At 46.5% G+C, this 13,871-nt stretch overlaps 1 protein-coding gene across 1 annotated transcript in view; it reads right to left on the bottom strand.

Moving 5' to 3' along the window:
- Window positions 1-20: 20 nt before the first annotated feature.
- LOC306823283 (GON-4-like protein) overlaps window positions 21-13,871 on the bottom strand; it is a 56,848-nt gene continuing 42,997 nt past the window's right edge. The window contains exons 23-31 of the mRNA XM_079342739.1: window positions 13,395-13,592; window positions 9,073-9,216; window positions 8,696-8,989; window positions 8,477-8,575; window positions 3,731-3,839; window positions 3,368-3,657; window positions 573-871; window positions 348-450; window positions 21-268 (exon numbers count right to left, since the gene is read on the bottom strand). Of these exons, the coding sequence (XP_079198865.1) occupies window positions 152-268; window positions 348-450; window positions 573-871; window positions 3,368-3,657; window positions 3,731-3,839; window positions 8,477-8,575; window positions 8,696-8,989; window positions 9,073-9,216; window positions 13,395-13,592 (1,653 nt within the window). The 3' untranslated portion in view covers window positions 21-151. The remainder of the gene's footprint in view (window positions 269-347; window positions 451-572; window positions 872-3,367; window positions 3,658-3,730; window positions 3,840-8,476; window positions 8,576-8,695; window positions 8,990-9,072; window positions 9,217-13,394; window positions 13,593-13,871) is intronic.

Here is a 13,871-nt window from a genome sequence, read left to right as displayed (position 1 = left end):
ATATAAATATTACAAACAAAAACTTTTAAGAAAACATCATTTATTTTATAAATGTACATTTTTTACAAGAAACAACTCTGTTACTTTAAATAAATCCTTTCACTACAAAAGTTGTGGAGTTGTGATCCACAGCTTCACTGATTGGCCTGCATCAGTCTTTGTCCTGATTGGCTGTTGCCAGCTCTGTGGGTGGAATCACATCCTCAGAGTTACTGTGACGAGCTGCTGTTCGAAACAAACGCATCAAATCTTGAAAGCGGCGTGAGACCTGAAGACACAGAAGGATGAACAACAGTTTACAACATGTGACCAATCCTAGCCCACCTGTAGACCAAACAGCCAATCACCTCACTCGGAGTCTTGTTGCCAAGCAGAATAGAGATCGCCTGAAATGTGTTCTGATTGGCTCCGTCCTTCTGACACGTCGTTAAAATTACTCGATCAGCTTCTCTGAAAAAATGAAAATAAAATGTTTAAACTCTGTTGCTCCTGGCAGGAGGAGAAGAAAGATTAAAACACTGTTCTCCTGCTGCTCCCCAAAGAGGAGGCCTGAGGAGCAGGAGAAGGCGTACCTGGTCCAGAGGATGACTTTCTCTCCACTCGCAGTCAGAGAAATGTTCTTGGCACAGACTGGGAGGTCAGAAGGAGGATTGGGCCGAGGGGGAGCAGAAGGGGATGAGGAGAGGTCTGAGGAGGTGCAGACAGTAGGAGAGATGACTGAGGTTGAAGAGAAGCTGGGGGAGGTAATCGAGGGCAGGGAGGTCCCAGATGACGAGTCGATAGATACAGAGGAAGTCGAGATGGGTGGATGGGAGTTCACAGAGGAGGTGGTGTACGGATGGGAGGTCATCAGGGATGTGGGGGAGGAGGTGATACATGAAAAGGGGGAAACAGATGAGAAGCAAAGAGAGGTCACAGGGGAGGTACAAGTCAAGGAAAGTGAAGTCATGGAGGAGAGTGAGGTGGTAGATGTGACAGAGGGAGGTGGGATCATGGAGGAGGAGGTGGTGTTTGCGGGATGGGGGTTTAAGTTGGAGGAGGAGGTGGTGATTGAAGGATGGGGGTTTAAGTTAGGGGAGGAGGAGGTGGTGATTGAAGGATGGGGGTTTAAGTTGGAGGAGGAGGTGGTGATTGAAGGATGGGGGTTTAAGTTGGAGGAGGAGGTGGTGATTGAAGGATGGGGGTTTAAGTTAGGGGAGGAGGAGGTGGTGATGGAGGGATGGGGGTTTAAGTTGGAGGAGGAGGTGGTGATTGAAGGATGGGGGTTTAAGTTGGAGGAGGAGGTGGTGATTGAAGGATGGGGGTTTAAGTTGGAGGAGGAGGTGGTGATTGAAGGATGGGGGTTTAAGTTAGGGGAGGAGGAGGTGGTGATTGAAGGATGGGGGTTTAAGTTGGAGGAGGAGGTGGTGATTGAGGGATGGGGGTTTAAGTTAGGGGAGGAGGAGGTGGTGATTGAGGGATGGGGGTTTAAGTTGGAGGAGGAGGTGGTGATTGAAGGATGGGGGTTTAAGTTGGAGGAGGTGGAGGTGGTGATTGAAGGATGGGGGTTTAAGTTGGAGGAGGAGGTGGTGATTGAAGGATGGGGGTTTAAGTTGGAGGAGGAGGTGATTGAAGGATGGGGGTTTAAGTTGGAGGAGGAGGTGATTGAAGGATGGGGGTTTAAGTTGGAGGAGGAGGTGATTGAAGGATGGGGGTTTAAGTTGGAGGAGGAGGTGGTGGTGATTGAGGGATGGGGGTTTAAGTTGGAGGAGGAGGTGATTGAGGGATGGGGGTTTAAGTTGGAGGAGGAGGTGATTGAAGGATGGGGGTTTAAGTTGGAGGAGGAGGAGGTGGTGATTGAAGGATGGGGGTTTAAGTTGGAGGAGGAGGAGGTGATTGAAGGATGGGGGTTTAAGTTAGAGGAGGAGGAGGTGATTGAGGGATGGGGGTTTAAGTTGGAGGAGGAGGTGGTGATTGAGGGATGGGGGTTTAAGTTGGAGGAGGAGGAGGTGATTGAGGGATGGGGGTTTAAGTTGGAGGAGGAGGAGGTGATTGAAGGATGGGGGTTTAAGTTGGAGGAGGAGGTGGTGATTGAAGGATGGGGGTTTAAGTTGGAGGAGGAGGTGGAGGTGGTGATTGAAGGATGGGGGTTTAAGTTAGAGGAGGAGGTGGTGGAGGTGGAGGTGGTGATTGAAGGATGGGGGTTTAAGTTAGAGGAGGAGGTGGTGATTGAAGGATGGGGGTTTAAGTTAGAGGAGGAGGTGGAGGTGGTGATTGAAGGATGGGGGTTTAAGTTGGAGGAGGAGGAGGAGGTGGAGGTGGTGATTGAAGGATGGGGGTTTAAGTTAGAGGAGGAGGAGGAGGAGGAGGTGGTGGTGATTGAAGGATGGGGGTTTAAGTTAGAGGAGGAGGTGGTGATTGAAGGATGGGGGTTTAAGTTAGAGGAGGAGGTGGTGATTGAAGGATGGGGGTTTAAGTTGGAGGAGGAGGAGGAGGTGGAGGTGGTGATTGAAGGATGGGGGTTTAAGTTAGAGGAGGAGGAGGAGGAGGAGGTGGTGGTGATTGAAGGATGGGGGTTTAAGTTAGAGGAGGAGGTGGTGATTGAAGGATGGGGGTTTAAGTTAGAGGAGGAGGTGGTGATTGAAGGATGGGGGTTTAAGTTGGAGGAGGAGGAGGTGATTGAGGGATGGGGGTTTAAGTTAGAGGAGGAGGTGGTGATTGAAGGATGGGGGTTTAAGTTAGAGGAGGAGGTGGTGATTGAAGGATGGGGGTTTAAGTTAGAGGAGGAGGTGGAGGTGGTGATTGAAGGATGGGGGTTTAAGTTAGAGGAGGAGGAGGAGGTGGTGATTGAAGGATGGGGGTTTAAGTTAGAGGAGGAGGAGGAGGTGGTGATTGAAGGATGGGGGTTTAAGTTAGAGGAGGAGGTGGTGATTGAAGGATGGGGGTTTAAGTTAGAGGAGGAGGAGGAGGTGGTGATTGAAGGATGGGGGTTTAAGTTAGAGGAGGAGGTGGAGGTGGTGATTGAAGGATGGGGGTTTAAGTTAGAGGAGGAGGAGGTGGAGGTGGTGATTGAAGGATGGGGGTTTAAGTTAGAGGAGGAGGAGGAGGTGGTGATTGAAGGATGGGGGTTTAAGTTAGAGGAGGAGGAGGAGGTGGTGATTGAAGGATGGGGGTTTAAGTTAGAGGAGGAGGAGGAGGTGGTGATTGAAGGATGGGGGTTTAAGTTAGAGGAGGAGGAGGAGGTGGTGATTGAAGGATGGGGGTTTAAGTTAGAGGAGGAGGAGGAGGTGGTGATTGAAGGATGGGGGTTTAAGTTAGAGGAGGAGGAGGAGGTGGTGATTGAAGGATGGGGGTTTAAGTTAGAGGAGGAGGTGGAGGTGGTGATTGAAGGATGGGGGTTTAAGTTAGAGGAGGAGGTGGTGATTGAAGGATGGGGGTTTAAGTTAGAGGAGGAGGTGGTAGGGGAGATAGAGGAGGTGATAGTTACGGAGGCGATAGGGGTTTGTAACACCTCCTCCCTCTTGCTCCTCTTCCCAGCTGGACTCTGCTCCTTCTCACTGCTCTTACTCTCTTCTTCATCTTCATCATCCTCCATCTCGTCAAGCTCCTCCTCCTCCTCCTCTTCCTCCTTCTCTTCAGTCAGGGGGAATGTGCCTTCCCATGATGCACTGCTGCGATCTGTCAACAGAAACAATAAGGTGACACACCAGTTATCATATATAACACCTGTCTGTGGAGGACAGGTACATACCAGGCTGTGGACTGTCTTCATCCCCCTTCATGTCAACGTCTTCACCTGGTCTTAACTGAGAGTACAGAGGGTCCAGACTCTTCATGACCCTGGAAACGCCCCCTGAGGTCTGGAGAAGAAATGGACAGGTTAGCCTCTCTACCTGTCTGCCATTAATACCTGCCGACACTAAGCAGCAGAAGAGTTCAGCCAAAAAGCTGAAGTTCCTTGAGCGTCCCCCCTTGAGTCTCTCAAAGACCCACGAGTCTGACCTGCAACCACGTGTTAAAAATCTAACCCTAATGTCAATCTTAGGGGCGTGGCTAATCTGACGGCCCATATTCAGAATTTCCATCAAACATAGTTCTTATTAGTGATAGAATAGACTGGTATAGTTTTGAGTCCTAAAACCAGGAAGTGAGTTAGCATGTTAGCTCCATGGTTCTAACCTCTAAAAGTCTAAATGTGTATTTTGAATGTGTTTGTGTTTAGACTGAAATAAGGTCTGTGGTTAACACAAGCTGAAGAGATGTTGATGTTTTGTTAGACGAGATAAACTACGTTAGCTAAGACCCCACTTGTGAATTTTAAAGTTTTTATGCAAACTTTAAATGGTGGTTGCTAACGAGTAGCTAACTGAAACTACAGTGGTTGTCATGGAGACGTTAAACGTCAACACGCCAGGAACTCTCTCACTAATCCTCCTTACAGACTCTAGTCATGTTTTTCAGAGCTCTTGTTATTAAGCTAACGTTTAGCTAGCTTGTTAATCCGCTGATTAGATCGATGAAGCATAACGGTTGTGACGTCATTACAAACCGACCGCGGTGTAGTTAGCTTGTAGCATAACGTTAGCTTTTTACTTCTCTGGGCTGCATTAACTCTTCAAACTTCATATAAATGATGTTCATCTGTAAAGATTATCAGCTGAACTAAACAGCATCAGAAACGTGTGTTTGATACACAGATTATTTTCTGCAATCATCCAAAATCCAAAAATGCAAAAATCCCAGAGGAGAATTTTCGAAGGAACCACCGGCGCCATTTTTTCAGGTTGGCCTACAAAAATACGTCATTACTACACCAGTCTATAATAGTCGTATGTGTGGATGTTGTTAACAACAGTCTGAGCACGGCTTTCATGTCTCTATTAGACTCTATTGGCTTCACCCAGGGTGTAAACAAACCTACTCATCCATTTAACCCTGGATCTTGTTTTAGCCTATGGTATCGAGATTAATAGTTTGTCGTTTTTTCTGGAAAATTCTCTGATATCAGACCATTTCCTAATAACTTTTGATTTCTTTTTACCAACCTTAACTCCTCTTAATAAAAAAGTGCTCTCTAGAAGTTTAAATGATGCTGTAGCTAAATTTAAGGAAGCTATTTCAGCTGCCTTTGTTTCTGTTCCATCCCCTAACCTAGTTGAAACTCCTATAATCACTTTAGTCCCTCTCAGCTAGATCAGTTTGTAGATAGTGTGGTGGATTCACTTAGAGTTACTCTGGATTCAATCGCCCCCCTAAAACAGAAGCCAATCAAACGACAGAGATCAGCTCCATGGTACAATTTAGAAACCCGTACTCTAAAACTAACGTCACGTAAATGTGAAAGAATTTGGCGCTCCACCAAAACGATAGAATCTCGTTTAATTTGTCCAGATAGTCATAATAGATATATGAAAGCTCTACGGCCGGCCCGCACGGCCTATTACTCGTCTCTTATTGAAGAAAATAAAAACAACCCTAGATACCTCTTCAGCACTGTAGCCAGGCTGACAGAGAGTCATAGTTCATTCATCTATTCCTTTAGCCCTTAGCAGGAATGATTTCAGCAGCTTTTTTAATGATACAATTCTAAACATTAGAGACACAATTAGCAACTTACTACCTTTACTGAGTGCTGTACTACAGGAGGTAGAGTCTGCAGTTATCAGACCTGCTGGTACCTACAGTCTCTAAACTACAGGAGGTAGAGTCTGCAGTTATCAGACCTGCTGGTACCTACAGTCTCTAAATGTACTACAGGAGGTAGAGTCTGCAGTTATCAGACCTGCTGGTACCTACAGTCTCTAAACTACAGGAGGTAGAGTCTGCAGTTATCAGACCTGCTGGTACCTACAGTCTCTAAACTACAGGAGGTAGAGTCTGCAGTTATCAGACCTGCTGGTACCTACAGTCTCTAAACTACAGGAGGTAGAGTCTGCAGTTATCAGACCTGCTGGTACCTACAGTCTCTAAACTACAGGAGGTAGAGTCTGCAGTTATCAGACCTGCTGGTACCTACAGTCTCTAAACTACAGGAGGTAGAGTCTGCAGTTATCAGACCTGCTGGTACCTACAGTCTCTAAATGTCCTACAGGAGGTAGAGTCTGCAGTTATCAGACCTGCTGGTACCTACAGTCTCTAAACTACAGGAGGTAGAGTCTGCAGTTATCAGACCTGCTGGTACCTACAGTCTCTAAACTACAGGAGGTAGAGTCTGCAGTTATCAGACCTGCTGGTACCTACAGTCTCTAAATGTCCTACAGGAGGTAGAGTCTGCAGTTATCAGACCTGCTGGTACCTACAGTCTCTAAACTACAGGAGGTAGAGTCTGCAGTTATCAGACCTGCTGGTACCTACAGTCTCTAAACTACAGGAGGTAGAGTCTGCAGTTATCAGACCTGCTGGTACCTACAGTCTCTAAATGTACTACAGGAGGTAGAGTCTGCAGTTATCAGACCTGCTGGTACCTACAGTCTCTAAACTACAGGAGGTAGAGTCTGCAGTTATCAGACCTGCTGGTACCTACAGTCTCTAAACTACAGGAGGTAGAGTCTGCAGTTATCAGACCTGCTGGTACCTACAGTCTCTAAACTACAGGAGGTAGAGTCTGCAGTTATCAGACCTGCTGGTACCTACAGTCTCTAAACTACAGGAGGTAGAGTCTGCAGTTATCAGACCTGCTGGTACCTACAGTCTCTAAACTACAGGAGGTAGAGTCTGCAGTTATCAGACCTGCTGGTACCTACAGTCTCTAAATGTCCTACAGGAGGTAGAGTCTGCAGTTATCAGACCTGCTGGTACCTACAGTCTCTAAACTACAGGAGGTAGAGTCTGCAGTTATCAGACCTGCTGGTACCTACAGTCTCTAAATGTCCTACAGGAGGTAGAGTCTGCAGTTATCAGACCTGCTGGTACCTACAGTCTCTAAACTACAGGAGGTAGAGTCTGCAGTTATCAGACCTGCTGGTACCTACAGTCTCTAAACTACAGGAGGTAGAGTCTGCAGTTATCAGACCTGCTGGTACCTACGGTCTCTAAACTACAGGAGGTAGAGTCTGCAGTTATCAGACCTGCTGGTACCTACAGTCTCTAAATGTCCTACAGGAGGTAGAGTCTGCAGTTATCAGACCTGCTGGTACCTACAGTCTCTAAACTACAGGAGGTAGAGTCTGCAGTTATCAGACCTGCTGGTACCTACAGTCTCTAAACTACAGGAGGTAGAGTCTGCAGTTATCAGACCTGCTGGTACCTACAGTCTCTAAATGTCCTACAGGAGGTAGAGTCTGCAGTTATCAGACCTGCTGGTACCTACAGTCTCTAAACTACAGGAGGTAGAGTCTGCAGTTATCAGACCTGCTGGTGCCTACAGTCTCTAAACTACAGGAGGTAGAGTCTGCAGTTATCAGACCTGCTGGTACCTACAGTCTCTAAACTACAGGAGGTAGAGTCTGCAGTTATCAGACCTGCTGGTACCTACAGTCTCTAAACTACAGGAGGTAGAGTCTGCAGTTATCAGACCTGCTGGTACCTACAGTCTCTAAACTACAGGAGGTAGAGTCTGCAGTTATCAGACCTGCTGGTACCTACAGTCTCTAAACTACAGGAGGTAGAGTCTGCAGTTATCAGACCTGCTGGTACCTACAGTCTCTAAACTACAGGAGGTAGAGTCTGCAGTTATCAGACCTGCTGGTACCTACAGTCTCTAAACTACAGGAGGTAGAGTCTGCAGTTATCAGGCTCCTTTGGAATCGTCTACCAGTCGGGGTCCGGGAGGCAGACACACTAGGTACTTTTAAGAATAGACTTCAAACTTTTCTTTGTGATAAATCTTATAGTTAGGGCTGGCTTAGGACCAGCTCATAGTTCTGCTGCTATAGGCCTAGACTACCGGGGGAACTGGCACCAGGATCTCTTATCTCTCTCTCCCTCTTTCTCTCCCAGCTTTCATATCTTATTACTGCTTGTCTCTATCTTTGTATTCTAACCTCTCCTTTTGAGCTCTCTTAGGTTCCTTGAGCTCTCTTAGGTTCCTCGGGACTGTTGGTGAGGATGGCCTGCCCAAACAACCACCCACCCCCATCCTATCCTATCCTTCTTTCTGCATCTTGTCCCATTTTCAAGCCCAGCACAGTTTAGCAGATGGCTGTTCATCATGATCCGGGTCTGCAGAAGATTTCTGCCTGTTAAAAGGAAGTTTTTCTTGCCTATGATGGATTAAGCTGAGCTCTTGAAATATAGCCATATGTAAGCTCCTTTACCTGCTTTTGTAAAGTGTCTTGAGATAACGCCTGTTATGAATTGACGCTATACAAATAAAGATTGATTGATTGATTGATTGACGGGCAGGCAGGTGTGTTAAAGCAGTTTGTCAGTAATAAACCCTGTATCAGCTCTTCCCCTCTTACTGTTAACTGAAAGATAGTCTCATAGATGGGCTTCAAAAATTTACTTCAGAAACCTGAGATTACGTCCATGTTATATACAGCCTATGGAGACGCACCTTGTTGCCGTGGCAGCGAGAGCATCTTTTCATCCTGTGCCTTCGAATCTTTGAGTGCGAACAGAGGCAGGACCAGTCCTTGTCTGACCAATCACAACCCTAGAAACGAATAAAAAAATGTATCCAACCAATCACAGTCCTAGAAATATTAAGCTGTCATTCTCTGACCATTTCCTGTTGAGAAAAGCTCAATAATGTTTCTTTATAGTGTGTGCAGACCTTGTAATTTCTGTGGGTGTCCATTTTTCTCCTTTTGCGGCAGCTTGTCATTGGTGGGATCTTTTGCCCCTCCTCTTCCTCTTCTAATTCTGGGAGGGTCACTTCCTCAAACCCACTGCTGGCTCCACCTCCTGACTCTTGGCCAATAACCTCTGTCCCTTCCTCTTCTGGCCAATGGGCTTCTTCAAACTGTCCCAGGTGGGCGGGGGTTGGGCGGAGATTGTCAAAAAATACCCAGAATTCATTTTGAAGGTGGGTGTGGCCTTTTAGCAGCGTAGCCATTTGAGATTTTAACTGAAAATATATGAAACAACTGTAATGGTTGAACTAGTCTCTGTACAATAATGATTATGGTTGAAATGGTCCAAGTGATGTACCTCCTGGATGCTGGTTGGACTCAGGTCTGGTCCAGTCTGCAGAGCTTTGATGACCTTCTGATAGTGTGATGGATTATCTCCAAAGCTGATCTCCACCTGTCGCAGGAATCGGCGACTTCGTTCAAACGCCTGCTGTTCCTCAAACTGCAGAATTCAGAGAGTGATAAGATCAACCTGAGATACACCTGTTATACCATCAACCTGAGATACACCTGTTATATATACCATCAACCTGAGATACACCTGTTATACCATCAACCTGAGATACACCTGTTATATATACCATCAACCTGAGATACACCTGTTATATATACCATCAACCTGAGATACACCTGTTATACCATCAACCTGAGATACACCTGTTATATACTCAACAAAAATATAAACGCAACACTTTTGTTTTTGCTCCCATTTGTCATGAGATGGACTCAAAGATCTAAAATTCATTCCAGATACACAATATTACCATTTCTCTCAAACATTGTTCATAAATCTGTCTAAATGTGTGATAGTGAGCACTTTTGCTTTGCTGAGACAATCCATCCCACCTCACAGGTGTGCCACATCAAGATGCTCATCAGACACCATGATTAGTGCATAGGTGTACCTTAGACTGTCCACAATAAAAGGCCACCCTGAAATGTGCAGTTTTTGCTTTATTGAGGGTCTGGGGACTCAGAACCAGTCAGTATCTGGTGTGACCACCATTTGCCTCATGCAGTGCAACACATCTTCTTCGCATAGAGTTTATCAGATTGTCAATTGTGGCCTGTGGAATGTTGGTCCACTCCTCTTCAATGGCTGTGCGAAGTTGCTGGATATTAGTGGGAACTGGTACGCGCTGTCGTATACGCCGGTCAAGCACATCCCAAACATGCTCAATGGGTGACATGTCCGGTGAGTATGCTGGCCATGCAAGAACTGGGACATTTTCAGCTTCCAAGAATTGTGTACAGATCCTTGCAACATGGGGCCGTGCATTATCTTGCTGAAACATGAGGTGATGTTCATGGATGTATGGCACAACAATGGGCCTCAGGATCTCATCACGGTATCTCTGTGCATTCAAAATGCCATCAATAAAATGCACCTGTGTTCTTCGTCCATAACAGATGCCTGCCCATACCATAACCCCACCACCACCATGGGCCACTCGATCCACAACATTGACATCAGCAAAGCGCTCACCCACACGACGCCACACACGCTGTCTGCCATCTGCCCTGAACAATGTAAACCGAGATTCATCCGTGAAGAGAACACCTCTCCAACGTGCCAGACGCCATCGAATGTGAGCATTTGCCCACTCAAGTCTGTTACGGCGACGATCTGGAGTCAGGTTAAGACCCCGATGAGGACGACGAGCATGCAGTTGAGCTTCCCTGAGACGGTTTCTGACAGTTTGTGCAGAAATTCTTTGGTTATGCAAACCAATTGTTTCAGCAGCTGTCTGAGTAGCTGGTCTCAGACGATCTTGGAGGTGAACCTGCTGGATGTGGAGGTCCTGGGCTGGTGTGGTTACACGTGGTCTGCGGTTGTGAGGCCGGTTGGATGTACTGCCATATTCTCTGAAACGCCTTTGGAGACGGCTTATGGTGGAGAAATGAACATTCAATGCCCGAGCAACAGATCTGGTTGACATTCCTGCTGTCAGCATGCCAATTGCACGCTCCCTCAATGCTTGCGCCATCTGTGGCATTTTGCTGTGAGACAAAACTGCACATTTCAGAGTGGCCTTTTATTGTGGACAGTCTAAGGTACACCTATGCACTAATCATGGTGTCTGATGAGCATCTTGATGTGGCACACCTGTGAGGTGGGATGGATTGTCTCAGCAAAGCAAAAGTGCTCACTATCACACATTTAGACAGATTTGTGAACAATGTTTGAGAGAAATGGTAATATTGTGTATCTGGAATGAATTTTAGATCTTTGAGTCCATCTCATGACAAATGGGAGCAAAAACAAAAGTGTTGCGTTTATATTTTTGTTGAGTGTATATACCATCAACCTGAGATACACCTGTTATATATACCATCAACCTGAGATACACCTGTTATACCATCAACCTGAGATACACCTGTTATATATACCATCAACCTGAGATACACCTGTTATACCATCAACCTGAGATACACCTGTTATACCATCAACCTGATATACACCTGTTATACCATCAACCTGATATACACCTGTTATATATACCATCAACCTGAGATACACCTGTTATATATACCATCAACCTGATATACACCTGTTATACCATCAACCTGAGATACACCTGTTATACCATCAACCTGAGATACACCTGTTATACCATCAACCTGAGATACACCTGTTATACCATCAACCTGAGATACACATGTTATACCATCAACCTGATATACACCTGTTATATATACCATCAACCTGAGATACACCTGTTATACCATCAACCTGAGATACACCTCTTATACCATCAACCTGAGATACACCTGTTATACCATCAACCTGAGATACACCTGTTATACCATCAACCTGAGATACACCTGTTATACCATCAACCTGAGATACACTTTTGACGCACCTATGATGTGGAAAAAAACAACAAAAAAAACATTCACCTGTGACCTCACCTGTTACACCTATAATATATGAGTAACACACCTCATCTACTCCACCCCAAGAGTTAAAGCCATTTCACACTATTGCCGGAATATTCAGCCACCATTCATTTAGTTTTACCAACAACATACTGCAAGCGAACTCGAAGACAAGAGTCTGTTGGCCGGTTTCTCTTCCATGATGCCCGTCGGGTTTAGCCCGAAAAAAACTGCATGGCACTGCTGCCCTGTAGGTCCACCACCCACAGGGACAGACATGGGGAACAGGTGCATGCAATGCCGGTAGGCAAGAGTAGGCAGAGGCATAGGCTTGCTGAGCCCCTGCAGCACAGACTACTTCTGGTGACATGGACTGTTACTCGCTGGTGTGGGAGGTGGAGTGCTACCAGCTAGAGATAGTTGGGCTCACCTCAAAGCATATCATTGGTTCTGGAACCAAACTTCTGGAGAGAGGCTGGACTTTCTCTTTTTCTGGAGTTGCCCAGTGTAGGAATTCTCCCTGGTAAATGAGTGAGTAGCTTTGACTGTCATGCATATCCACCTAACAGCAGTTCATGGCCTTCTTGGAATCGCTGGGTGGGAACCTGGAAGGGGTTCTACCTGGGGACTCTGTACTTCAACTGGGGGACTTCAACGCTCACATGGGTGATGATGGAGACACCTGAAGGGAGGGTGATCGGGAGAACTGGCCAACCCAATCTGAACCCGAGTGGTGCTTTGTTGTTGGACTTCTGTGCTAGCCATGAATTGTCCAACACAAACACCATGTTTGAACATAGGGATGCTCATAAGTTAACTTTGTACCAGAGCACCCTTGGCCAAAGATCCTTGATCGACTTTGTAGTTGTTTCTTCAGATCTGCGGCCGTATGTTTTGGACAGTTGGCTAAAGAGAGGAGCAGAGCTGTCAACTGATCACCACCTGGTGGTGAGTTAAATCAGATTGGGCGGGGGGGGGGGGGGGGGGGGGGGGGGAGTCTGCCAGACAGACCAAACGTGTAGTGCGGGTGAACTGGGAACGTCTGGCTGAGTATGTTGTCCGAGGGGTCTTCAGCTCTCACATCTGGAAGAATGTCTCTTACATCCTGGGGGAGCTTGAGGACATGGAGTCTTAGTGGTCCATGTTCAAAGCTTCCATTGTGGAAGCAGCTGCTAGGAGTTGCGGTCAGAAGACCTTCCGTGCCCGTCTTCCTTTCTGCTTTTTGCAGATAACGTAGTTTTGTTGCCTTCCTCATGCTCAGAACTCCGGCAGGCACTGGGGCGATTTGCAGCCTAGTGCGAAGTGGCTGGGATCAGGGTGAGCACCTCCATGTCCGAGGCCATGGTTCTCCACCGGAAAACAGTGGATTGCTCTCTCTGGTTGGGGAGTGAGTCTTTACCCCAAGTGAAGGAGTTCAAGTATCTGGGGGTCTTGTTCACGAGTGGGTGGAGCGTGAGATCGACAGACGGGTTGGCTCGGCATCAGCAGTAATGCAGGTGATGTGCCCGACCGTTGTGGCAAAGAGAGAGCTGAAAGTGTTGCCGGGGAGAGGGAAGTCTAGATTGACTTACTGCGCATGCTTCCACAGCAACTCAATTTTGGATAAGTGGACGAAAAGATAGATGGATAGATCTGAAAAACACATTTTAAAAAACCCCCCAAAAACCAGACTTGGTGTGCAAAGGCCTTAACACTTCAGATGCTGAAGATGTCCCCTCGAGTTACACCTGTGCTACTCACCAGTCCACACTGCAGTGCCTGCTCAGGGTGGAGGAATGCCGCAAAATCTCTGAGAAGGTCAGTTCGGTCACCCAGAATGCAGCGCAGCTTCCTAAACAACATTATGACTTCTTGTCCTTCTCCAGCCTGCTCAAACTCACTCAGCAGAGACACAAACTCCCCAACCTGTCCTGGTAAATCCTGCAGGGCCTCACGCACCTGTAAACACAGAGACATTGTTTTAAGTCATTGAGTCCCTGACAGTTGCTAAAAAAATCATCTCAACATTGTCGCAGCATGACCCGTTCCTACCTGTCCGCTCAAGTCAACCCAACGTCATTGTCAATGTATTGCGTGTGTTTAAAACAATAAGGTGAAACCAGCATTAAGTGTTTAAAACAATAAAACCAGCATTAAGTGTTTAAAACAATAAAACCAGCATTAAGTGTTTAAAACAAGGAGAAACCAGGAGTGATTAAGGTGATTATCATTAAGTGC

The sequence above is a fragment of the Symphodus melops genome (assembly GCF_947650265.1).
Source record: "Symphodus melops genome assembly, chromosome: 5".
Classification (NCBI taxonomy): Eukaryota; Metazoa; Chordata; class Actinopteri; order Labriformes; family Labridae; genus Symphodus; species Symphodus melops.
Note: the sequence above shows the minus strand (reverse complement) of the source record. Positions and strands in the feature narration are given on the sequence as shown.